A 27,687-nucleotide genomic window follows, 5' to 3' on the forward strand; every position below is an offset into this window, starting at 1 on the left:
TATAATGCTGTGAGAAAACTCAAAGCTCTAAATGTTTGCCAAAAATGGACATTTGAACAGATGTTTGACTGTGTCAAGTTGTCAGGTATTGAAATTATGAGAAAGCTGTAAACCATCATTTTGGATAATCCTAAAATTTAATTTGAAGACATGCCATGTTGAGTGTCATAAAACTATCTGCTACTACATTCTGAGAAGGGGTCCATGAATTTCAACTGACTGGCAAAGTGTTTGAGGAAAAAAAAAAGTTCAAGAACCCCTGTTTTTGGCGAACCATTAGTTTTTTTAAAATTTATGTTAATTAGTGATTACAATTTTTTTGGCTTAATTACTGCCTGCTTCCCTGATTGGAGAACAAAAAACCTGACATACTTTTTAAATATTCTCCTACATTTCTATGTGATTAAGCACTTGCATTTATAATTGAGTACCTATTACTGCTATTAATGTAATAAAAAATAATAATACTTTATTAGTCATATTAAAATAATTAACCTAGAGGGATCACACACACAAACAAGCCTAAGTCTATCCTCGTGAATAGTGCAGGCATATTTCTGCATCTGATTTTGTGTAAGAATATATTAGAACATCTAATAAATCCATTATACAACTGGTATTCTAAAACAAATTCACATTAGGGTTCCATGGCTAGTATCCATCTGTTCAAGTTTTCTTTATATTACCTAGGAATGCATTACTTAAGATTGCTAGTCTAGACATTCCCATTTATCTTTATGTACTTTCCACTTTCTCATCACCTGCTTATATATGCCTCAGAAGAGTTCTCTATGTTTACTTATGTCAGAATTTCCTTCTGATCACCCTACTCAATGCCTGCTTCACCTCCCTGTACCTCAAGGTATAGATCAGTGGATTTAGTTCAGGAGTGATTACACTGTACATGAGGGCAATGACCACATCCTGTTCAATGAAGCTGCCTGAAGCAGGACGAATATAGGTGAAGAGAACAGAAATATAGAAAAGAAAATCTACCATGAAGTGGGAGGCACAGGTGTACTGTGCTTTCTGAAGCATTCTGCAAGAATGATTCTTGAAGAGATAGGTAAGAATGTAGAAATAGGAGAGAAGTGTCAGAGAGAAGGGGACCATAGCAATGGTGCCTGTGACAATATTAAGAAGCCATTAGTTGAGGTCAACATTCCCACAGACCAGTTCCAGCCGTGGCTTAACAGCACAGAAGTGATGGATATGGTTGGAACCATAGCTGTTCAACTGAGAGGTCATTATGGAGTAAAGCAGGGCATGGAAGAAACAAATGACCCAGGCTGTGCTGGCCATCTGCTACATAGCTGATGATTCATCATGACAGTATAATGAAGCGGTTTGCAGATTGCCACAGAGTGGTCCAAGGCCATCATGCCCAACAGCAAGGCTTCCATGTGGCCCAGGAAGTGGAAGAAATGCAGCTGGCTCATGCATCCCAAGAAGGAAATTGCTTTGTGTGGAGAGACTATGTTCTCCAGCATTTTTGGCAGTGTCACCGTGGAGTAGCCGATGTCTAGGCATGAGCGGTTTCCCAGGAAGAAGTACATAGGAGAGTGGAGTCTTGGATTAGAGATGACAATCATCAGGATGACCCCATTCCCAACCATGCTGCTAATGTAGATAGTGAGGAAAACCACAAAAAGTAGAGGCTCTTGGATATCTGCCAGTCCCAGGAAGAAAAAAACAGTGACTGAAGTTTGATTCAGCACCACTGGGAGAAAAGACAAAATACGATCTGGGAAACACACAACTGAGGGTCAAATCCTTCCAGCCCATGTGGTTTTTCCAAGACAAAATTGCTTTCAGGGAGAGCGAGGTTGTTTTAAATGACAGCAAACACAGAGATTTTACAGATCATGGGCCATTAGACTGTTAGACATTAAGGTTATATATAGACTGAGATTTAGTCAATTTTTCACGTTAAAGTCGCATTAATATTTTCTCAGAGATCCATGCTTTCAGTCTATCAGTTCTGTGTACATTTTCATTTTGATGCAACTTCCCTGTCCTCTTCCTACGTAGTCTAACAGGGTGACAATTTTACTTACTCCACCATGCTACATCAATAACCCTCAGGAAAAGACCACCTAAAGGATTTTATCTTAAGGAAATAGACAGGGATAAACTAATTATAGCTACCTGATCTTTAAATACATGAAAAAGAACATTTAAAAAGTTTTCATAGCTTTTCCTTATCTTAGTTAGAATGTAAACAGGGCTAAAGGTGACTTCTTACTGATCACCTCCTGAAAATTCCTGTCTCCAATGATCCCAGGAATTCCTTCCTTAGATCACAAAATACTGACTTCTCCTTCAGATATCTGTGACTACAGCCCCGTGAAATCCTATCTTCTTGAACGATATATTTCCTTAAATCCTGTTTTTATTTTCTGTTAAAGAAACTGACTCTTCAGATATTAAGGAGTAGTCCACTTTAAATGAGATACACTTTCTTCTTCACCTTAATTTCATTAATATGCCACTGGTAGCAGCATTGGCTACAATCTCCCCAGTAAAGCATTTGTCTCATTTCGGCTCCCTCTGAAGTCACCATAAGTTTCAGCTCTTCTCATTTGAAAAATGTGCTTTCTCTTTATGTTCCTTTTTCCATCAAATAAAACTCATGTTTCCTACAAAAGTAGTTCATTAATTTTCATCTCATTTGCACTTCTATAATTATATTGTTTCTTCAGTGATGTCAAAGTCTTGAGGAATGTAAATAAGTTAATTGTAATGAGGTTTAATAGTTTGCTAAATTTGGGTTGTTTTCAGAAAGTCAGAAAAACTTTTGAATCTTCTTTCCTTCATTATTTGCAAAAACCTGGTATTATCTCCTTTATGTACTTGGACAAAAGATGGCATATTTTGTGTTTTGGCTTCTTTTCAATTCTTTCATTTCCAGATGTAGTCGATTAGTTCTTGTAGTTAGGAGGGAAGAAGGAAGGACAAGGAACCTTTACAGGTGTGGGAGGCACTGAAAGAACAATAAAAAACTAAATTCAAACCTGAAAGGTGATGCAGATTGTGGAGCTTTCTGTAATAGCATTTGACAAAACAATGACAGGAGAAGGAAATGTTTTGAAATGGTGACAGTAAAACAGTGAGTGTCCTAGGAAGCAGATTTAGGGAGCACATTGGATTCCAGGTTTTATAGGTGGAAAAATTTTTGAGAAGTTTTCATACCCCTACTAAACTTCCAATGAGGGTTGCTTTCAAAACATCTCAATACCTTTTCCATTGTCATATATAAGTTGTATATCTGAAGAATTTTACCATCCGGTTTAAAATACACATGATATGCCCAACACCGTTACTAACTCTCTGACCCACAAAATGTAATTTCATGAAAATCCTTTTAAAAATAATATCCTGATATTTAAATAAAATTAGAAATTAAAGTCAATTCTTAAAGATTTTCATGTATTTTTCAAAATCTTAGGAGTTTATGTAATGTTTTGGAGAACATCTGGAGAACCAGGGTGTTGCAGTAGAAAATAAGACATGGCAATAAAAATATGGGAAGTAAGGTGGCTTCATAACCCACCACATACATTGTGGTTTACCATAAAGTAGGAAATTTGTTTTAAATCCTGGGCTTTTCACTTTAATATAGAAAGAAGACATACCATTCAGTAACAAGAAGAATATACGGGTAACTTCCCCGTCTGTTTCCTCTTTAGTTCTTACCTGATTAATTGTTCAGATCAACAGGCAAGGATGCTTTTTAGGTTTATACTCCCAGTGATTATAAAAAAATAATTTAAAACAAATTGAAGTGAGAATTCATGCTGGGATATCAGCATCAATTTTACACCTTCCAAAAATTCTGCCTGCCTTTCTAAAATTCTGCATGCCTTTTTATGAGGCAAAGATGTCTAGCCATGAAAATCCAGAGAGAATACGACCTCTGGGTGCTAAGAAGAACTTTTGTAAGAATAAACAGGGTAATCCCGCTTCCCCACAATATGAGGAAATAGCTTTGTGGAATTCCTATCTTAAATTCCATTTTCCCTTCTTCCCTTGGAATGCTTTGCCCTTTACTTCGGTACCATGGACAGAACACAAGCCTCAATTATCTGAAATGTTTCCATTGTTTATTCTTCTTATTTCCTGGCACAGAGGTTTGGATTCGATTTCTCATTTGAGGGCTCTCTTGGACAATACACTTTGGTTTATACAGTGGAAAGAAAATTGGCAATAAGTGTTAGGGAATGTGGTCTCTATTATTAATCAATAATCCTATTGATTAATATAAGAATATGATTATCTTTAATATACTCTCTCTTTTTTATTACTGTAGTTCTGTGGAAACCAAAGAAAGAGGAATTGTAGTCATGGGCGGGCTAAAACTTAGTTAGGAGTGATGTTTTCTGTTCCTGTAACCTTTCCTTCTGAGCTTATTTTACTGCAGGTCATATAATATGAACCTGCACATAAAAGACTGACTCTTGCCCTTCAGGCTGCCCTTGAGACAGCAGTAGCAGAACTCACCTTCTTTGGAACCAAGATTAGGAGGGTGAGAGGTCATCAGAAGAAATTAAAAAGTGATGGGGTTTTTTTCATAGCTGCCAATCTTAAAAAAAAAAAAAAAAAAAGTGATGGGTCCCTCAACAAGAAAGATCTGGCGCACAGACCTATACCACCTACAGACAATACTATGAACAACTTATGAAAATGCGCCATCCCAAGTCTCCAGCACTGCCTCACCTTCCTTTGTTCAAATGCCATAAAACTCTTCTAAATTCTCAGATTGAGGAGCCAGATTTGTGCTTGCTTTCTCTTTCCTTGCTTGTCAACCTTGCAATAAAATTCCCTCTTTTTTCAAAATCCTAGTGTCATAATATTAGCTTCTGTGCACATCAGGCAGCGAGCTATTTGCTCAAAAACATTCAAGAAAAAATAGGATTGGTTTTGTCCCTGCTAAATGTGACTCTTTACTATGGTACTATGGTATTTGTTTTAAATTTTTGATTTAAAAGATCACATTTCTCTGTGGGGAAATAACCTGTATGTATCTCCAAATCTTACTGTATCCTTTAGGAAAGAAAATACTATTTTTTTTCATCAAAGGGTTATTGCCATGTGATCTTGCCATCTAGACAAACTTTCTAGTCAGGGTTATAAGTGCAGTGTTCTTTTTCCTTCTTTGTATTGTTTCCATTCTTATTCTTTTGAAGGAGAGTTCAGTTTATATCCATCATATTAATGTCACCATTTTGTTATATGTTGCAAATATGATAAAAAAACAAATAACATTTAATGTTTGTTTTGTAAGTGTAAGTTATTGTTCTTTGTTCATGAATATTAGTTCACTTATTGATTACAAACCCAACAAAGAAAGTACTGACACTATTACCATTTTAACATAAGAAAACTGAGGGGTCGGTGAGTTAAGTAAATGTATGTTTCTTGAGATTAAATCTGAAACTAAGATTCAGTCTCAGGCTCTAGAGTTCTAGAGACAACTGCCATGTTGTCTCCATCTTTTTGGAAATGTCACCATGTTAATTTTTTTGATGAATTTATTTGTAGACTAATAGTCTATTATTTCAATGAGATCATGACCAGTAAGTTTCCTCTTTATGTTTGGTCATTTTGGGCTCTTGTTTATGAATTAATTACCCTCCTTTAGTAATAATGATAATGTCTCAAATTTTCTTGTAATAGCAATGCTAGCTTCATGGACTTGAAACCTACACAGTCACACAGGGTCCTGTGCTCAGATGGCCCCACCTTCCTTGTTTAATACTTTGCTGTCAACATCTTAATACACTTCTTAATACTTGAACGAAGAGTTCTCTTTTATTTTGCACCAATTCCCACAAATTATGTAGTGGACCCTGGTTTTTAGTTTTTGAGAGTTAGATTTGCTATTTACCTCTGTAGTTCTTTTAGAATTTCACTTACTTATATTGGGAGATAATCAACTAGAATTGGCTATACTTTGTGCAGAATCACACAGACTAGCTTTTCTTTCTCCACAGATGTGTGATATCATTCTTAAATGTTCTGACTCTTCTTAAATACACTATCTGTTCCTCTACTTTCCATTTTTTCCAGCGACTCTTCTGTTTCTGTGCTAGTAACAAAGTGTATTTTAATTAACATGACTTTCTTTTTAGCCTTAATACTTCATAGGTCAGTCTGACATTTATTCACATTATTTAAAATGCCTTGAGGTGGTTTGACAGATCTTTTCCTTAGGAGTTTCATTGTCAAACATAACTCCCTCCTCCAAAAAGAATGGTCTAACACAAGGGAGTTGGTTAAAATTGGAAACAGAGTAAAGCTAGAAAGCTTGAAGATAAAGGAAAGGAGTGAAAGAAATCTGTGTGCAGACAGAGGGAGCCAATAAAGAAGTTCTATTGTAGTCTAAATTGTAAATTTTTTTAAAGGTGTAATTTTAGCCCTGCCCTTCAAGGTGGTTGGATTTGCCATGCACCAATGGAGAACCTTTGGGACTCTCAAAACAAGATTTAGCATAAAAATTGATATCAGGGTGGTTGTATCTCTGGAACAACTGGCTGAATTAAATATTTCCAATGGTACACATCCAGATGTGTCATGAAGAATACTTAACAACCAGTACAATGAAACAACTTATTTAATAATTATCCTTTTACCCTTTAACTGAATTAAAATATAAACTGATCCTGGATTGTATAATTAAAGTCATAAATCATTCTCTAATTCAATTAGATACTTTCCAAATAGTTTGTTGATTTTCGGGGATTTTTCATGTAATTTTTGCTTTTTATTAGTGTTTCTATTTAATGGTCCTTTGTTTTTTTCAAGACTTTATGTGGCAACAACAAACTTACCAACAATTTTCCTCCAGAATTGATAGCTGTTAGATCTCCTGTGGAGTCCACAGGTAGACAAATACTTTGGACATGAATGATACTGTTTATGGAAATTAAAAATTCATAACCATTTGCTAAACTGAAATAAATTCAATGATTTTTTTTCTGATTACTATAATACAGTCAGATAAGTTTATATATTCAATATGTTTATACCTGAAGTAGTAACAAATTAGTGAGGTGAAATGCCACATGTATTTATGTCACTTAATTTCTTGAAAAGGTTTGTTCATCTTTAATTTTTAAAACTTTAATAACCCCATTTGGGTAAGTTTCAGGACTAAGAAAATTGAAAGAATTCTTATGAATTTCCATACTTCAAAGCACTATCAGGGAAATAAAAATTCAGCCTAAGAGTGGGAGAATATATTTGCTATCTATCTATCAGTCTGACAGAGAATGTATAACTAGATTCATAGCACCCAAATGCATTAAAGGAGCAACCTAGCAGAAAAACTAGCAAAATGCTTGAATAGACATGTTTCAAAAGAGAATATTCAAACGGTTTATAAATATGTGAAAAAGTGCTAAATAGAAGTTAATTATATAATATGACCCAACTATACACTCACTAAAATGAAATGCTGAAAATGAAACTTTTGACTATCCAAATCCAGATAAGTGAATTATTTGCTCCATATTTTCAGTATGTAATATAATCAATAGGAAAAAAGAGTAAGGATGTAGTAAATGAATTTTTAAGTGAACCAAGGAAATATGGACCTTAAAACTTAGAGTAAAGGGGAACGGAGCAGATGTAGCTCAGTGTTTGAGTCCTTGCTTCCTCTGTACAAGGTCCCAGATTCAATTCCCAGGACCACCTAAAAACAAACAGATGTGAATGTTTAAAATCAAAACGTAATTCTTGGTGATTTCTCTAACCTGTGGTACATGATGCTGTCTGCTCAGTCCCTTGCCTGAATTTCCTCCAAAGAAGCCAAGGCAGACCTTTCTCCCCAGTTCAAACTCTTGTGTGCCAGGTGCTTACTCCACTTGGATATATAATTTAACCTGACAAAGAATTAACTCTTGGCATCCACCTGAGAGAATTGCTCCATGAAGAGTGTTCCTTTCATAGAAAAAATAATGACCCCCAGAGATGATGACATCCTGATCCCCAGAACCTGCAAATATATCACCTTACATTGAAAAGTGTGTTTGCAGATGGGATTAGAGTATGATCTTTAGATGGTGGATTTTCTCAAATTATGTCGGTGGTCCAAATAGTCCTAGAAAGTGGGGAACCTGTCATAGTGCAGTGGGAGAGAGGGAATGCAACAAGGACACAGCCTGCTGTTTGTGGCTTTTGGGGTATGGATGACAAGGGCACAGGATTGCTTCCAGAAGCTTATGGCTTTCAGTATGTTGGCAGCGAGAAAGTAGGGGCCTCAGTTTTACAACGAGGAACTGAATCTGAACAATAAGCCAAATGAGCAGGAATCTTATATTATCCTACAGGCACCAGAAAGGACGGGAGCCTCCGACACTTTGATTTTAGCCCCTGCAGACTAATTTTGGATGTCAGAACTCTGAGATATTAAATTGTGTTGTTTTAAGCCACCAAATTTGAGGTAATATGTTATGGCAGCATTGATATGTGACACCCTTTTTCAAATATGTTTGCAATTGCATCCTTCACTCGAAAACATGGGTCTTTCTCTCACACTTCCCATAGGAGTTACCAGGAAATGATTCTTATTTCATCCACTAAATATCACAAATACAACAAGTGGTAATGGCACTCTCCCCTGGTATGAGCCATTACCTCTCACTTGAGTGATTGCAGTAGTCTCCTAATTAAACTAACCCTTCCCTGTTATAGACTATTGCTACCATGATAGCTAGAGTAATCCTTTAAAAGTATATATCAGGTCATGCCACTTCCCTTAAAAGCCAGCAATGGCTCCACCCAAAATCCAAAATTCTTGCAATGCCCTCTAAAGTCAAACACTGTCTGAATGCCCATCACCTGTAACCTCCTGTCCTCTGACTAACTTCTCCTTCACTCTGAAATAGTTCCACCAGCCTCACTGTTCTCAACCCCAGCAACCATGCTTTAGCCTTAGCAACTTTGCTCTATTTTCTTCTTTGCTCACTGTCATCTTTTCAATGAGGCTTATTTGGAATTTGCATTTACACCAATTGAGAACTCTTGGACCTCTCAGAATATTTACTGTCTTTCTATTAAATGTAGGAAGTTTTCAGCCATTATTTAAAAAAGTATTCTTTCAGCTCCTTTTTGGCTCTTCTCTCCTTCTAGGTCTCCCATTATGTGTATGTTGGTATGTTTGATGATGTTCCACACATCTAATGCTCTCTCCTTTCTTCTTCATTCTTTTCACTTTCTGTTCCTTGGACTATATAATCTTAATTGACCTGTCTTCAGATTTGCTCATTGTCTCTTTTGCATGTTCAATCTGCTATTGAATTCCTTTAGTGAAAATTTCATTCCAGTCATTACACCTTTCAAATCCAGTATATCTATTTTTTTTTCCTTTTTAATATTGCTTTTCTCTTAATTGATATTCTTTATTAGGTGAGGAATATTCTCATCTTTTACTTTTTTGGACAAGGTTTCTTTTAGTTCTTTGAACATATTTTGATGTGTGTTTTGAAGCTTTTTCTATTAAAATGTGACATCTATTCCCTTACACAGGCAGTCTCTATTGTTTACTTTGTTTTCTATGTTTGAGCCATATGCTCCTGTTGCTTTACCTGGAATTTTTAGGTAGTGTGCTGTAGCAATTCAATAGATACTTTACCTTTTCTCTCTTTCTCCATTGCTTGCTATTGTTGCTTTCTTATTCATTAGTTTTTTGAATTGATGAGGCTATTTTAATGAAATCTATTTTGCACTTTATGTTAAGGCTTTCATATCCCTTCTTTGAGGGTGCAGACTTGGGCATGACGCTCACTCCCTCTTGCTTCATGTTTTTAGCATGGCCCTCTTTGACTCTCTCTTTCCCTGATGTTTCTGTTAAGCTGTCTAGCTCATTTAGTATACAACTCTCTTATTAGTTTCCACTAATAACTAACTGACTGTTCTATGATTTTTTCAATGCCTTGGGTCATAAATTGCTCTGCATGTTGTCCAATTAAATTCAGTCATGGGTAAGTGGATTTCCCCATGACCGAGAGTCTGCCTATCATATAGGAGGTCCAGGCTTCAAACCAAGGGCCTCCTGACCTGTGTGGTCAGCTAGCCTATGTGCAGTGTTGATGTGCGCAAGGAGTGCATGCCACACGGGGTATCCCCCGCATACGGGAGCCCCTTGCACAAGGAGTGCACCTCTCAAGCAGTGTCGCCCCACATGAAAAAAAAACGTTCAGCCTGCCCAGGGGTGGCACCACACACACTGAGAGTTGATGTAGCAAGATGATGCAACAAAAATAGAGACAGATTCCTGGTGCTGCTGACAAGAATAAAAGCGGACAAAGAAAAAGACACAATGAATGGACTCAGAGAGCAGACAAGGGGGAAAGGAGGGAGAGAAATAAATAAAAAATAAATATTTAATAAATAAATAAATAAATAAATTCAGTCATGGGTAGTATTTTAGGGCAGTGTATAAGGATGTTTTGACCTCGAGAATTTCCTCATATCTACAATTTCTTATATTTCTCTGATGAACTATCTGTCCTAATGCATTGCTTATTTCTCTTCATAAAGAGTACCTGTGTTTTCAAGAGCATGATTAGGCTTTAATCTTCCACACTGTCCTTCAAACGAAGGCAGATCTTTGATGAAAGCATCAGAGCTCTCTTTTCTTATGGGCAGTCTCTCCTGGGGACAACTCTGACCCACTACTCTAGGCCCTCTGAGGGACAATAGCTGCTTGTCTTCTCTCTCAGACTGGAACTGCTACAGTATGGTCTTTTGGAGTGAGCATACTCTTGGATCTCTTTCTGTGGTTTCTCAAATTTGTAGGCCACATGCACCAGGAATTTAGCCTCTTCAATGAGGAGATAGAGTTTATTAAGTGTGTTGATGGCAAGCTCATCTTGGGTGGATTAAGAGAGTCTGTATTGGGAGCTGAGGGGAAAGGGAGCTTGCCTTCTTATTCACACCCGTATGTTGCTGAGCTTCCATCTATTTGAGCTGGGAGGAGATTGAGGATGAAGGTCGAGGTGGAAAGGAGTGGGCCATGTAATCTGGTTGTTCTTACCATGTTTTGGTAGATGTTCTTGAATGAATATTTATTCATTTGCTGTATGTCTTTAAATATTTCTAGAGACAATTATGATTTCTTTTGATAAAGTTTTCTTCTGCTATGCTTTTTTAGGTAGGAAGTGGATTTGCAGAATTCTTCTTACTGTCATTTTTTTTAAGTGGAACTGGTTCTGAATTCTTTTCATGAATTACCTTATATAATTCTTACAAAATCGTATTGATTTTCATCAAATTCTTTCCATATAGCTATTAATATAATCATGTTTTACTCCATTGACCTATTGCCAATAAAAGCAAAAAATAAAGTAACAATGGGAGAATATTTTGACAATTCAGTCGGCAATAGATTTCCACAAAAAATAATTCCTGTTAAAGCTTAGTGTACAAAAAATATTGCAAGCATGTCAGGAAAAAAATTGAGGATGATTCTATATGGTCATATATAACAGTAGAGTAGAATGTTTAGTATTTGATATAAAAGCATCTGAAAGTATACTGATTAAAATTATTAAATGGATAAAATGAGGATTTAGAAACCACAAGAAAGAAAAAGACATTAAAGAAAAAAAATACAATTTTCAAAAATAACCAAGAAAAGTTTCTAAAATTGTAGCACAGTTGTTGAAATAAAAAACTTGATGAATAATTCAAATTGCTGTTTGAATTAAGCTAAAGAGAATAATACAAAATTGGAACTTAGATTTGAGGGAAAAAATCAAAATGTGGTTCTTGATAATCAATTGATTGAGTTTAAAAAAGAATGGTTAGGGGCATAGAGAATAGTTTGAGAGGTTCCCACTACATCTAATAGGAATTGGATCCAGAAGAAGGAAATATGGACAGTGAGGGTGAGACAGTGTTCAGGGAGATAAATGCTGAAAACTTTTTAGAACTGAGTGAAAGCTAATGTGCTGTTTAAGGAGAAATCTTCAGCCACTTTGTGTAAGTTTGTAGTCTATCATTGTCAAGTACAGTCTCAATATTTGTACATTTCTAGAAACCTTGAGACTGTAAAATTGGCCACATTACTTTGCATCTATATTTGTCTATTTACTCATATATAAAATTAAGTTAAGGTTTTTTTAAAAATGTCATAATTGAGTTAATATTGTAAGTCACTGAAAATTCACCATACATGCTTTTAAATAAAATGAAAGAACATCAGTCCTCAGTTGAAGTGTCTTTATGACAAGTCCATGTGGTAGCTAATCTCACAAGGTAGATACTCAGTAAGCCATGTCACACATTTTTGATGTTCTGGGGTTTCTTTATTCTTGAATGAAAGTGGAATTGTGTGTGTTGTTTTGCTGCCACATCTTTGTGCCTGAACTGCTTTTCTGTGCCTTACTGATATCCAGGTTCACTACCTTGTGGTCAGAGAAATTACTTTGTATAGTTTCAATCTTTCTGAATTCATTCAGAGTTGTTCTCTGGTCTAGCATGTGCTCTATCCTGGAGAATGTCCATCTGCACTCAAGAGGAATTTATATCTCACTGTATTTGGAAGCAATGTTCTTTATATAGCTATTAGGTACAGATCCACTATTATTCAAGGGCTTTTTTTCTTCTTTGAGTTTCTTTTGAGATGTTCTTTATAATGGTGATAATGATCTATTAAAGTCCCCCAGTATAATTGTAGAGTTATCTATTTCTCCACTTAGGTTTTTTAATGTTCCCTTCACATATTTTGAGGTACCCTGGTTAGGTACAGAAATATTTATGACTGTTCTTCTTAATAGATTACACCTTTCATTTGTATACATAGTGACCTGTTTTGTCTCTTTCAATAGTTTCATATTTAAAGTCTATTTTGTATGATATTATTATAGCTGCTCCTGCCCCGTTTTGGTCATTGTTTGCATGTAGAATTGTTTTCAAGCAATTCATGTTCAGCATCCCTGCATCCCTGAGTGTAAGGTGTGCTTCTTGTAAACAGCATACAGAAGTGTCATATTTCCTTATCCATTCTGCCATTCTGTGTCTGTTCATTGAAGAATTTAAGCCATTAACATTCAATTATTTACATTAGCCATACTGTCCAGGAATTATTTACATTAGCCATATATTCTTTAGGTTTATGTATGCCATATAATGTTTTTATTTCTGATTTTATCATTTTAGCTATTCTTACACTCTCCTCCAACTCTCTGTCTCCTGTTTTTTTTTTTTCTTTTAACCTGCAGAATTCCCTTTAGTATTTCTTGAAATGCAGGTTTCTTAATGACAAATTCTCTTAATCTCTGTTTATCTGAATATTTTGAACTCTCCCTTATTTTCTCACTTATTATCTAGCTCTGCTAGATAGAGAATTCTTGACTGGAGGTTTGTTTTTTTTTTTTCTTCTAGCACTTTACCTATGTAATACCACTGCTCTGTTGCCTCCATGGTTTTCAGAAGAGGAATCAGCACTTAATCTTATCAAACTTCTGTTGCATACGATGGACCTCTTTTCTCTTACTATTTTCAGCATTCTCTCTTTGTTTTGAGCATTGAAAAATTTGACAAGTATGTGTCTTGGGGCAAGCCTTTTAGGATTTACACTGTGCTTCTGGGACATATACATTCATATCCCTTTATAGAGTTAGGAAATTTTCAGCTGTTACTTCATCCAACATTCCTGCTGCCCCCTTTCATTCTCTTCTTCCTCTGGAATGCCTATAATGTGTATGTTTGAGTATTTTTTTGTTGTCATTCATGTCCCTAAGTTTCTGCTGGATTTTTTCTTTTTACCTATCTCTTCTACTGTCTGTTTGATTTCAGGTGTATTGTCTTCCATGTCACTGATTCTTTCCACTGCCTGTTTAAATCGGCTGTTATACACTCAAGTGTATTTTTGATTTCTTGCATTGTGTCATTCACCACCATCGTATTCATTATCTTTTTATGTATGTCTACAATTTCTTTGGTATGTTTTCCCAATGTCTTCTTAATATCCTTAATTTCTTCCCTCACTCCATTAAGTTGATTCATGATATTTTTTGGACATCTCTGATTAGTTGTTCCATATTCTGTAACTCCTCCTGTTTTTTCAGTTTGTTTGTTGGACTGGGTTGTGTCTTCCTGTTTCTTAGTATGGCTTGTAGGCTTGTAATTTTTTGTTACTGTCTAGACATCTATTTATTTTGATGGGTTTATTTGGCTGGTTGGCTTCTCTTTCTACTCTACGGTTTTATTTTGTTGTTTTTGTGTTTGTGGTAAGGTTTCACTTTGACATTTCATTCCTCTTATTCTATCCTTGCTGTTGTCTATTTTCTCTTGAAAAAAAATAGGACCAAAGAAAATGAAAGAGATAGGAGAAGAAAAAGAGTAATAGTAATAATAAAAAAGATAGAAAAGGAACATACAAGACCTAGTAAAATAAATCACTGACTTGAGTAAAAATTTGTAAGTAATACAGAGGAATAAGAATAAAAAAGTGCACAGAAAAAATGTAATGAGAAAATATACAGAATGAATTAAGAGGTCAGAATGATGAGAAGAGAGGAAAAGAAAAGGAAAAAAGAAAAAAGTAAATAAAGAAGAGGAGAGAGAGAGAGAGAGAGAGAGAGAGAGAGAGAGAGAGAGAGAGAGAGAGAGAGAGAGAGAGAGAGATTGAAGACCAAACAAAAAGGGGTGGAATGAAAGAAAAACAACAGAAAACAGAAGACAGAAAAATGAAGGAAATAAAAAAGAACATAGATAGAAAAAATCGTAAAAGAAAAAAGGGGAAACAAAGTAAGGAGAAACCCAACAAATAAGAAACAAACAGTAGCAAGTAAAACAAAACAAAACAAAATACAGACAAAACAAACAAAAAAACACTACCAGCTTTCCATCTTTGGCCCCTACGAAGGTTCTCAGGCTGCTGGTGTCAATCAATCACCCTGTAGCCTGCCTTTTGCAGGTGATGTACCAAATTTTAGTGAGTAAAATAAGGGGACGGGGGGAAGAAACCTTAAAAAAATAGCAGATCTAAGAAAACCTAAAATGAAAAGAATGTCTATATGTTCCCTGTCATAAGGTATCAGCTGGATGCCTGATAACCTATTGGATCACTGTATGAATCATTTCTCTAAGGAGAACCAGGAATCAAACCAGCAACCTAAATATGCAAGACTGGAATTCCTCCCAGTGAGCTAAATTGTCTCCTTATTTTAATTAGGCTTCAGAAAGCTATCTGCCCCTGTTCCCCAGGTGTTTCAGACTTCTACAGTTTTCTAGAGTCCTGTGAGTAAGGGCCGGTCCCTGCCCCTTCTCTAATCTAGTTCCTTTCCCTCATTGTGTGGCTCACTGTGACATCCTGCCTGAACATATACCCCCTCCCCTCTCCCCATTTCGTAAGGGTCTCTTCTGAGATTTAAAAGTAGCTCAGCTGGCCAAACTCACTGCAAAGAAACCATTCTCCACCCTCTCTCGGACCCCTCTTCCACCCAGGTAATGTCCACTCCCAGTCCATTGGCAGCAGCGAGCCAGGGGCTCCACCAAGGCTACTTGCTATGAGGTTAGGGTAAAATGCTGTTTCCAGCTACAGGTGTGAGCAACTCATGGCTTTCTTTTTGCTTCTTTACCTGTCCAGTACCCTCCTAGATGACACAGGGCACCCTCCCATTCTACTATATATAGCCAATGTAGCTCCTTTAAATAGGTCCCTGAGCTCTCTCTATTTTTTGTGAGAGGAGCAGACTGTGCCTAACTACTTCAGCACCATTTCCCTGAACTACTCATATTTTTCTAACTTTTCCATGTAAGAAGGTAATATTTGTAATACACTCATTAGTTATTTCAAGAAATAATTTATTTCATAAATGTTTTTCTGCCCAGGTATCCTATTTTACCCAGGACTCCCTCATAAAAATATACCCTCCTGCTCTCTTGGGAATTTGAGCTCTCTTCTGAATCCAGGTCTACGGAAAATCAGTTAACATATGACTGGCCTTCCTTAACTACCATACTCCCTATATTGAGCACCGTCAATCAAGGATTCAGCTCAGAGTTTTGCTCTCCCACGCCCTTCTACTTGTTACTTAAAAATAAAGTTCTGGAAAGGAGAAACAAATGGTAAGACAAACACCCCTGCTGGCTAGTTCAATTTTCCCAGCTTCAAATTCACATTTCATCCCACTTAGTAATTGCCTATTTAAAATTTTTCATTATATTTGTAAGAGAGTCTAGATAATAAAGATTTTATATGGTGGAGAAAATGAGCTCCAAAAAAATTTAAAAAATTAAGAGAGGAAATGAGATTAAGGGCTTGTAACTGGAGAATCCAAGAATTAAATGCAGATACAAAGAAAAGGCACCAAATATAGATTTATTTTTATCATCTGGTAATTTTAGGGTTTGGTGATGTCATAAATGGCCAAGAGAAGGTGGGAACAGGCTGGAATTACAAATAGAATGTCATAAATTCACTTTTCTACATTTTATTTTTGATATTTCCTGGCTAATATTTCATATATTATGGTTAAGGAAAGTAAGGACCACATATTGGGTTTTTTTTTTTTCTTTTTCTTTTTTCTTTTCCTTTCTCTTTATTTTTTTTAAATGTTACATTAAAAAAAATACGAGGTCCCCATTTACCCCCCCCATACCTCATCCTTTTTTATTCTATCCTCTGATTTTAAATTTCTTAAGGGAGCAGACACATTTCACAGTTCTTGTTTAATTCAAGTCCTTGCCAGACGGCACCTGTGATCTCTTGGGCAGTTCTTTACAATCTGTTGACTGAGGAAAGGAGCAATTGGGCCTGGTTCACAAATATCTCTGCATGATATAAAGTGACACCTCATTAATGGACAGCTGTAGCACTAATGCCCATTTCTGGGATATCCCTAAAGGATACTGGTGAAGGGAAATTCTCCCAGTGGGCAGAACTTTCAGCAAGGCACCTGGTTGTTCATTCTGCTTGAAGAAGAAATGGCTGGAAGTGTGTTTGTACACTGATTTATGCAATGTGTACAATGGCTTGACTGGATTGCCAGGGACTTGAAAGGAACACGATTGTAAAGGTCTGGGAGAGAGTTCACTGGGTAGACCTTTCTCAATCGGTGAAAAACATGGAGGTATTCATATCTTGTGTGAACGCTTACCAAAGGGTGGCCTCAACAGAAGAGGATTTTAGTGATCAAGTGGATGGGATGACCTATTCTGTGAAAACAGTTGGCCTCTTCCCCCCCACACACATTCCGGTCATTGTTCAATGGGCTCATGAACAAAGTTGCCATGGTTGGGGGGATGGAAGTTATGCACAGGCTCAGCAATATGGTCGTACAATCACCAAGGTTAACTTGAACACAACCATTGCTAGAAGCCCAATCTGCCAGCAGTAGAGAGCCACACTCAGCCCCTGATATGGCATTATTCCCTGAGGTGATCAGCTTGTTACCTACAGGCAGGTTATTTGCATTGGACTTACATCATAGAGGGGACAGCATTTTGGTCTTAATGGAATGTAGGAATGATACATATTGTCTATACAGATTTGCCTTCACTGAATACAATGTTTTTGCCAAAACTACCATCCATGGGCTTCCAGAATGCCTCAACCAATGACATGGTATTCCACGTTTCTGTTCAATGAACCTGCTTCACAGCAAATGGAATGTGAGAATGAGCACATGTACATGGAATTCAATAGTTTTACTATGTTCCATCATCCTGAGTTAGATATATTGATAGAATGGCGGAATGGCCTTTTGAAGCCTCAATTATGGCGCCAACTGTGTGGCAATACCTTGCAGGGACAACGTTTTCCAGGAGGTGGTATGGGTTCTAAATCAGCATCCACTCCATGGTGCTGTTCCTTCCTGGATTCACAGGTTCAGGAAGCAAGAGGCTGAATGGGGAGCAGCATAAATCATAATTACCCCTATTGATCCACTAGAAAAGTTTTGCCTTTTGTCCTGATGATCTTAAGTTCTGCTTGTCTACAGGTCTTATTCCCAATGTGAGGAGACAGAAAAATGATTTGATTTCATTGGAAGTTAAGATAGCAACCTGGACATTTTGAATTCCTCATGCCTCTGAATCAACAGGCAAAGAGGGGAATTACTGTATTGGCTGACTGATCCTGACTATCAGGGGGAGTTAATACTGCACCTGTACAATGGAAGAAAGAGAGTTTGCCTGGAAAACAGGGAACCCCTTAGGGTATCTCTTAGTACTACCATGCCCAGTGATGAAAGTCAAGGAAAACTGCAACTACCCAATCCAGGCAGGAATACTATTGGCCTATGATCCTCAGGAATGAAGCTTGGCCACCCCCTCGACCCCCAGGCAAAGAAGCACAGCCAGGTATGTTGTTTGCTGAGAATAAGAAAATTATGTAATGGTGAGCGGATGTAGCTCAGTGATTGCATGCCTGCTTCTCATGTATTAAGTCATGGGCTCAGTACCTGCTACCTCCTGAAAAAGCATTATGGAATGGCTAGTGGAGGAAGGTAGTTAGAAATATGATCTTGACCATGAGACCAGTTGCAGAAAGAAGGTCTATAATGGTTAAGTTCATGGGTCAATTTGGCTTGGTTATGGTGCCCAATTTTTCGGTCCAGCAAGCAAGCACTGACCTGATTGTGAGTTTAAGGATACTTCATGGATTTCAGTTATTAGTTAATTGATTGTATCTATGGCTGATTACACATACAATTAACAAAGAATATTGCCTTCAGCAATGAGAGAAGTCTCATCTAAGCAGTTGAAGACCTTAAAGTGAGAAGTGAGGATTTCAGCAGTTATAAAGAAGCATCTGAAGCTCTCCTCATCCAGCCATCTTCTCCTGGGGAAGTCATCAAAACCTCATCAGACTGCCCTATGGAATTCAGACTTGTCAATCCCTTTTCTTAGTGAGTCAATTTCTATAATAAATAAGATTAAATCAAGCAATCAATAAATCCTGCCAGTTCTGTTTCTCTGGAAAATCCTAACATACAGTTTTTCTTAAGGTGTGGCAATAATTTTGCTTATATTTATTTATTTATTTATTTATTTATTATAATATACTTTAATTTTTTAAAAAAATACTTAAATTAATGTTAAATAAAATTATGGAGCATTCCGATATACCCCACGCCTTACTCTTCATATATTTTCCACATTAACAACATCTTTCATTGCTAATACAGTTTTAATATTTGATAGTGAAGTTTTTAAAAGATGTAAGTAAATATGAATAATGCTTATTTTCCTTTATACACCACTAGAGGCTCCTTTTTCTCCTTCATTTTCCCCAAATGCATCCAATATATATTTCCCAGAAGGCCATGCTTCTTCTTTCCCATCTGAAACTTTGCTATCTATCATGAAATTGCACTCCAAAGTTGTTTCAACAATTTATACCCTCATCAAATTTGCGGAAGAGACTTCATAGCTTTACTATCTTTGTTTGGTGTTATGATAACTTATAGGTATAAAATAATAGAGTGTTTCACATTTATCTGTGTGTTTATTGCCATTTCAGCTTATTCATGGATTGTGGTCATCTTCATCTTCTTTTTCTTTAGAATTGTAAGGATTATTTGTATCTTTAGCCTACTAAACCTTGTCACTTAACACAGTGGTAAATATCCTTGCCCATTCTGTAGCTTGACTTTTATTCACTTTATGGTTACTTCTGAGGTGCACATGTATACTAATTTTAGTTTGTTGGATATATTAAAATTAGACATTTCTTTATGGTTAATACTTGTTATCTCTTTTATTACAAATTATTTCCTATGCAATCCCAAAGTCATAAAGATAATCACTAATCGCTACTTTTTAAAGTTATAAAATTTTGACTTTAATACATAAAACTTTACTCTATCTGAAACAGATTTTTGAATTAAAAGTCAGGAAGATTTCAGTCTATCTTTCTTTTCTTGAAATGGATAACCAATTGTTTTTGTACTGTTTACTCTTTGGTGATGTCCATTTATGCTAGAGTCTCTTGTGGGCCCTCTGTTCTCTTCCACTGCTGTATCTAACCCTGTGCTATCATGACAGTATCCTAATTGCTCTAGATGAAAGAACTGAATTGCATACATATACCAACAAAGGTATTAAATTAGTAAAGACATTATCTCCACAACCATTATCATAGTGAATGCCCTTAATTACTTAGTTCTTCTTTAAAGCCTTTCAGTAAAGTTTTATATTCCCTGTAAAGGTGTTTTTATGCTTTATTAGATTTGCTTCTGGAAATTTTTATTTGAATAGTCATTAAAATTACATTAAAAATATATTTCTCTCTTTTATTTCTGGCATATAGCATTAAATTTGATCTTTGACACAAGAAATGTACTAAATTATCTCATTTTTCTAATGCTTTATGTGTACATTCTTAGAGTAATTCTATATAGGAAAATGTATTTTCTGTGATTAAGGGAACTTTTTCTTCTGCTCTAATCCCTACAGCTGTGCCTTATTTTCTTTGCCTTAGTGCACTAGGTAAAACAATCAGACAATGTTGAATAGAAGTATGACACCCGCAGTCCTGTCTCAACCTCACTGAACACATATCTTCCACTAGCTTTAGTTAAACAACTGTTTCAGTTGTCTACTTCTCCACAATAAGCTATGGAAAACTCAGTGAATTAATACAACAATATTTATTTATTTTTCAGAGCTTGGTAGAACCAAATTGCCTCTGCTCCAAGAATGCTAGTATAAGCTTTTAGCTAAAAGTTAAGATGGAGCTGCTGGTCCTTAGTTCTCCAAAGAATCCCAGTTCTTATTTTTGCTTGGCTTGGTTGATCATGATCCCAAGGATAATCCAAAGAACAAATGTTCCCAGAAACAGGCCCCGTGTACAAGTAGTATTAAGCCTTTGCTTGCACCTATCACATTGATTTAACTTGCCACATGCCCAAGCTTAGAGTCTTTGTGCAATGGACATGACAATTAGGAGGCATGATTATTTTTCGAGGTCACCAAAGCAGCAGTCTGCTTCAAACCCTTTACCTGTTTAAGAAATGCTGTCTATTTCATTTTTGTTAAGTTTTTCATTATATTTGATGTTGGCTTGCATGCAATGTTTTTTATGTATCATTAAGATCTCAGACATTTTTTAATTTTTTCATTCATCAACCATTTAACTTCATTTATTTGAACACCGAGGGAAAATATAGAGGTGAGAAAATAGGCAAATTTATATCCTCATAATTTATTGTGGGAGAGAAATCATTAACATTAAACATGTAAACTTGCTCTTTTAGATATAATAGAAGAAAGCAGAGCAAGTGAGACAGGGCAGGAAGTAGGTCATCTGATACAGTACAGCCTTTACTAATAACACCATATGTTAAAGAAACTTGAAGGAAAGGAGTGGCCAAGTAGACATTTGGGGGAGAATATTCCTGGCAGAGAAAACAGAAAATGCAAAGTCCAGCAGTGGAAGCATTCTTGGAATGCATAAGTAAGAAACCCAGCATTTTCTTTTAATTCTTCAGTTAATAACCCTAGCAACTAATTTTTCAAATGTCTTGTCAAAGAGTTACATATTTTGTTCTATTATTAGCTTATTTTTCACACTTATCTGACGTTTTAGTCCCTTTTCATTCAAAATATTATTAATTAGAACATTGTAATATTTATTCTTAGAACATTTTGTCAGAAATTTGACATTTTGAAAGTATTTTATGAAAAAGGTTTAAGCCCCTCTGTCATTCTTGGGTGTTCGTTTTAATAACTTCTGCTACTACATGTATTTCTGTATCATATTTTACTCAGTTTGAGATTCTCTGATTTTATCTCTAATTTTAAGTTAGATACTCATTCTGTCAATTGTATGATCTGTATGCATCTCTTACCTGACCAAGAATTATTCTCGCCCTTGCCCAGCCTTGTCACCTGCGCCCTGTCCCCAGTCATCCCTCCACATAACTCCATGGAAGCATGCCCAGTTTTTGGTGCTATACCACTGAATGCTACCTGCCTAGGTACATCTTGTTTTGAGAAAGGAGCACATACCCAGATGTTTTCCCTAAACTTGCCTCTGGTTTTCAGCCACAGTTGTCTCCCAGCCCTACATAATCTAAGGAGAGGTTGTCATAGGCGTGATCATGTCAAGTGAGCTTATCATCATCTCATACTCTGTAACAGGTCTCATTGTCTACTGCTAGGGAGAGGCAGCTCTCTGGAAATCAGTTCACCTATAATGTGTAAGGAATGAGCACCCTGGCACTTAGTGCCTCTGTCTTCAGAATCCCACTAGGCCCCTTTGTGGGACAGTCTGGGGCAGTCCTGGCAGGGTCACCCCCTACTTCTTTTGGGGTGAGTCCTGCTGTTAGCTCAGTGCAACACCGTATCAATGTTCAGAATGTTTTTCTGGTATGAATAAACATGACTGTAAATTATCATCAAATACCTGTTTAGCTGCTTCTCACAATTTTGGCAAATAATACTGCATCATTAAATTTCAAAGATCTGATATTTTCTGATGGCCTCTCATTGCCTACATAATTTATTTTCCCTGAGTATTATAAAGATGAAAAACTTTTAAAATATTGATTGGAAATTCATATTTCCTTTTCAGAGAATTTTAAACATTTAAAATTAGTAAATTTATTAATGAATTTTAAAATTGAATAACTATTTTAAATTAAGAATTTCTCACTTTTGGTGGGGTCCAATTTATTTATCTTTGTTTTTCTGGTTAATACATTTTGCATCCAGAAGAAAAAAAAAAATTGCCTAAACTGTGGTCTTGCAGGTTTTTTTTTTTTCAGGCAATTTATTTTTTCACATTGCACATTTAGGTCTAGATGCATCTGAAATTGATTTGTGAACAGCATAGTATTTTTCATATGCATATTCATTTTTCTCAAAGTAGTTTATTGGAAAGACCATCCTTTCCCCCACTACACTGCGGTAGCAAATTTATTATAATTCTGTTGATGGGATATATGTCCATCTGATTCTGTACCACTGTTCTACTTAATGATCATAGCTTTATAAATTTTGATGTCTAGTGGTGTAAAGTCTCCAGCTTTGTTCTTCTTCTGATCATGGTGTTGCTCGGTGTTTAAATATTGATTATAGAAACATCTTGTCAATTTACAAAAAAAAAAAAACTACTAGAACTTTAATAGGAATCACATAAAATTTATAGATCTATTTGGAATGAATTGACAACTTAACAATATTGTAACTTCTAATTTATGAAAATGCTATAATTCCCAAATTACACATCAACAGTAATTTTGAGCAATGTTTTGTAGTATTCAATATAGAGGTTTTGCAAATGTTCAAATAGATATATGTCTAGATATTTAGAGCTTTTGATGCTACTGAGTTTGTATGTTTTTTATAATTTTCTTACATTATCACTATATACTAATTAATTCTAATAATTAGAATGTAATTTGTTTTCTATTTTTATACTCATCCATGACATCTATTTTCAAATTTTATAACTTGATTTTAGTGGATTTTCTTTTACTTTACTGTTGAGTAAAGTATCGGTAAGAGTCTTTCTTATCTTATTCCTCAACTCACAGGGGAATTATTTCATGGTATAGATACTCTTTATTAAGGAAAAGTTTCCTTCTTATCTGAGAATGTTGAGTAAATTAGTGGTGTCATCATGAATGGACATTGAAGTTTATCAAATATTTTTCTGAATATATTGGGATGATAAAAGTTATTTTTCTCTTTTTTCTATGTCAGATTTTGTCATTGAGGCCATATTGGCATTATGAAATGAAATAGAAAATGTTAACTTAAATTTTCTGAAATACTTTGTGACAAAATTTTAAAAAAGACATTAATGATGATGATGGAGACTTAACATCAAGGAGTTATTATTTTGTAGTCATAAACTGAGCACTTTATATGAATAATTCAATCAACAATATTCTCATTTTGAGAAGTCAAAAGTTCAAAATGATGCTATACCTAATCAAAGTCACTTCAGAGAAGGTAAATGTACAACTAGGATTCAAACCGAATCAATCTACTTGAATATGGTACAATAGGTGTTCTCATATTTAATGCAAGATACAAGAAATGAAAAATTCCCATATTGGCAAAACTGGGAGCAATAGAGAATTGCATAATAATTTAGGAAAGGAAATATGAAATATTAAACACCTGTAAAGGGTGGCGGACTTGGCCCAGTGGTTAGGGCGTCCGTCTACCACATGGGAGGTCCATGGTTCAAACCCCGGGCCTCCTTGACCAGTGTGGCGCTGGCCCACGTGCAGTGCTGATGCGTGTAAGGAGTGCCCTGCCACGCAGGGGTGTCCCCCACATAGGGGAGCCCTATGCGCAAGGAGTGCACCCCGTAAGGAGAGCAGCCCAGCGCGAAAGAAAGTGCAGCCTGCCCAGGAATGGTGCCGCAAACACGGAGAGCTGACACAACAAGATAACGCAACAAAAGGAAACAGAGGTTCCCGTGCTGCTGACAAAAACAGAAGCAGACAAAGAAGACACAGCGAATGGACACAGAGAACAGACCCCCGGGGTGGGGGGAAAGGGGAGAGAAATAAATAAATAAATAAAAATCTTAAAAAAAAAAAAAACCTGTAAAAAGTGTTTTAATAACCTAAGCTCAATAATTTTATCTTTCTTAATTTTAATTTAAAGAAAATTGAAAATGTAGAAAATGTAATGTTTAATCTGTACTCCTGTGATTATTCCTGAAAAATATAATTTTTGAGACTCCATATTGTGTACCAATGAATAAAGCTGAAGAAAATTATTCTAACATTTTTATGGAAGGAAATTATGTACTTCATACACCTACTAGGGAATTAAAAGTCACATCAGATAGATACATGTGGGAAAAGGGCAGAACTCAAATGTGCACCCAAGGGGCTAGAAAATGCTTGAGAGAGTAGAATGAGAATTTTCCGGGCTTCTCATGAAGAACGTGGAATTTTATATTCTGAACATAGACTAAAATATTTTGAAAAGCCTGTCTAGTATTGGGTTCACCTTATACAATTCTTTAGGAGCCAACCTCCTTCCAGAATTTGGCAATCACAACTCTGGTTCCAAGAACAGGTATGGCTCCAAAATTACCATCACTGTTATTAAAGAAGTTGTTAGAACTGTTTGATGAATGTGCAATTTTGGGTGTTTTTTTTTTTTGTTTGCTCTTGGGTTAATGAGCATCACATTTGCATGTTCCTCAAGAGCCTACCCAAGGCTCAGAGCTTTTTCCTGCCCAGGACTCTCCAGAGGGCTGCCTTGACTTCTTTGTTCCGTAAACTGTAGATGATGGGGTTGAGCATGGATGTCACCACTGTATAGAAGAGGGCAAGGAGTTTGTCCATGCCTGGAGAATGGTTGGCCTTGGGCCTCAAGTAGGTGATGGACCCTGAGCCATAGAAGAGTGTCACTACCAGCAGGTGGGAGGAGCAGGTGGAAAGAGCTTTATGGCGGCCTTCAGGTGAGGGCATGACCAGCACAGCAGCTAGAATTCTGCCATAGGAAGCAATGATCAGCAAAAATGGGCTAGATATGCAAAGGACAGCCACGACAAAGACCGCAGCCTCATTATGGGATGTATCCCCACAGGCCAGTGCCAGGATGGGTGGGAGGTCACAGAAGAAGTGGTTTATTTCACAGGGACCACAGAAGTCCAAGGAGAAAATATAGTTGGTCTGGCCCAAGCCCACCAGGCATCCCACCCCCCAAGAAACCCCTGCCAGGTGGACACACACCCCACGACTCATTCGTGTTGCATAGTGGAGTGGGGCGCAGATGGCCAAATAACGGTCAAAAGCCATGGCTGCCAGAAGGCAGCACTCACTAATAGCAAAAAACGTGAAGAAGAACATCTGTGTGGCACAGCCTTTTCGAGAGATCCCTCGGGCCTCACTCACGAGGCTCTGCAGCATCTTGGGGGTGACGGAGCAAGTATAGCCGATCTCCAAGAGGGACAAGTTGGCCAGGAAGAAGTACATGGGCGTGTGAAGGCCGGGGCTGCTCCAGATGGCGAGGGCTATGAGAGCATTGCCGGTCAGCGACGTCAGGAACAGGAGCAGGACGAGGGTGAAGAGGAGGGCGCCCTGCTCAGGGAGCTCAGAGAACCGGGCAAAGGCAAAGCGCTGGACGGACAAGCTGTTCTCCTGCCACAAGGAGCAGTTGAGGCTCATAGCCTGTAAGAGAGGAGGGTACGGTCATCCCAGGGACTCACTCAGATGATGGGAAGATCATTTCCACAACTTCAAAGAGCTCCGGTATGTCAGAAACGAGATGAGGTTCACTCTTCCTTACCTATAGTTAAAAACCAGAAGTTCTAAAATGATACTCATCCCCATATGTCTTTTTGAACTTTATCCCCTTCTATGATAACTATCCTAACTGATGTGTCCAAAATATACTTAGTCCCCTGGTATACATTGAAAGAAAGTATTGTATCACCTCAATTTTCTCTTCCTTTAACACTTTTTCAAGTGCTACCAAATAAATGATTCCTATAGTTCTCATGCCTGTCCATTTGTATGCCACTGGTATTTCTTTCTTTTTTTCCTCTTTCATCCATCCATCCCCCAAAAAGTATTTATTGTGAAAGGGTATTTGACAGTTACTGTCTTAGGTGCTGGGGTATACCAATGAACAAAACACCTTATTCCTCACTATGGAGCATACACTTTAGTTAAGAAAAGCAGAAATTAACCATTCAATACTCTAATGAGTAGTGCAGTGCTGAGAATTAAAACCGGAGTCTGTGCTGACCAGTTTGGATTGTGTGGTCAGCGAGGGCTCTTAAGGACAAGTGCACAGCCTGATGGGTGGAAGATGGGAACTGGTGCAGTCTTACTGAGTTAACTCCATATCATAATATCTTTTTACCTCCAATCTTCTCCTCTGTCATTGTTTCTCCACCTAAGTCTTCTCTATTAAATGGATAGTACCACTGCCTTCAAGTTAAGATTCAAAGTTCTTGTAATTCAAGAATATCTGAGCATTAGGTCACTGACTCTCTGCAACTTTAAATCCCACCACTTACCCAAATGGACCCAGTCACAGTCAAATCAAACTACTCTCCCCTTTTAGGGCATGCCTTGCTTACACTGATTTCCTTTTAATTGGACTCCTTTCCCCGTGGGGGCTTGAAATTTGCTTCCCTGCTGGTCCACCAGATTAACAAATCTATATTCCAAGTCCTCTCTCCAGAAATCCCTTCCCCTTTCCTTTGCCCTGTCACTGCTATGACAGCACTTGCTCCACTCTGATGAAAATTACTTATTAATTTTTTCCTCTAAGTAGCCTAGACAAAAGGGGTCAGAATCTATTCATATTTAACTTTATGCCACAACTCTGATAATTTAACAAAGGCTATGTAACTTTAAAAAAAAGTTCTAATGCTAAAGTTTATACTCCAGCTGCCTGTGTGATGCCCATTTGTGAATATTGTATTTCCTGAAGTCAATTAAAATAAATCTGATCTCCTCAAATATGACAGTTATTTTTTCTCAACCCAATGATTATCAAAATGACAAAAAATTTCCATTTTATTTCTGTAGATGTATTGAAGTTTGGATTCTTCTTTTTGATATATAATTCACCAGAAGTCTAAACAATGTTCTTTGCTCTGGAAAGGATTTCCCCTCCTTTGCTGTGGCCTCTATTTTCCCATTAGTGTAAACTGAGGTTATGTTATTATATAGCATAAGACAAGACCCAAAACTTAGAACTCATTGTGCAAATCATCAATCTAAACAGTTCAGCATTTCCAGA

The 27,687-nt window shown here is 36.7% G+C and overlaps 1 protein-coding gene and 1 pseudogene across 1 annotated transcript; both read right to left on the reverse strand.

Annotated features, from left to right (window-relative positions):
- Positions 1-804: 804 nt before the first annotated feature.
- On the reverse strand, positions 805-21,867 carry LOC101442165 (olfactory receptor 12D2-like; annotated as a pseudogene).
- A 3,281-nt stretch (positions 21,868-25,148) lies between these two features.
- Positions 25,149-26,099, reverse strand: LOC101438702 (olfactory receptor 10C1-like). Its single transcript, XM_004458697.1, has one exon. It carries the CDS (start codon positions 26,097-26,099, stop codon positions 25,149-25,151), a length of 951 nt encoding a protein of 316 aa, XP_004458754.1.
- Between the last annotated feature and the right edge of the window lie 1,588 nt (positions 26,100-27,687).

The sequence above is a fragment of the Dasypus novemcinctus genome, chromosome 22 (assembly GCF_030445035.2).
Source record: "Dasypus novemcinctus isolate mDasNov1 chromosome 22, mDasNov1.1.hap2, whole genome shotgun sequence".
In the NCBI taxonomy this organism is placed as follows: Eukaryota; Metazoa; Chordata; class Mammalia; order Cingulata; family Dasypodidae; genus Dasypus; species Dasypus novemcinctus.

Excerpts from the sequence above, each read along its gene's own strand:
- LOC101438702 (XM_004458697.1), bottom strand. The coding sequence starts at position 26,099 with ATGAGCCTCAACTGCTCCTTGTGGCAGGAGAACAGCTTGTCCGTCCAG.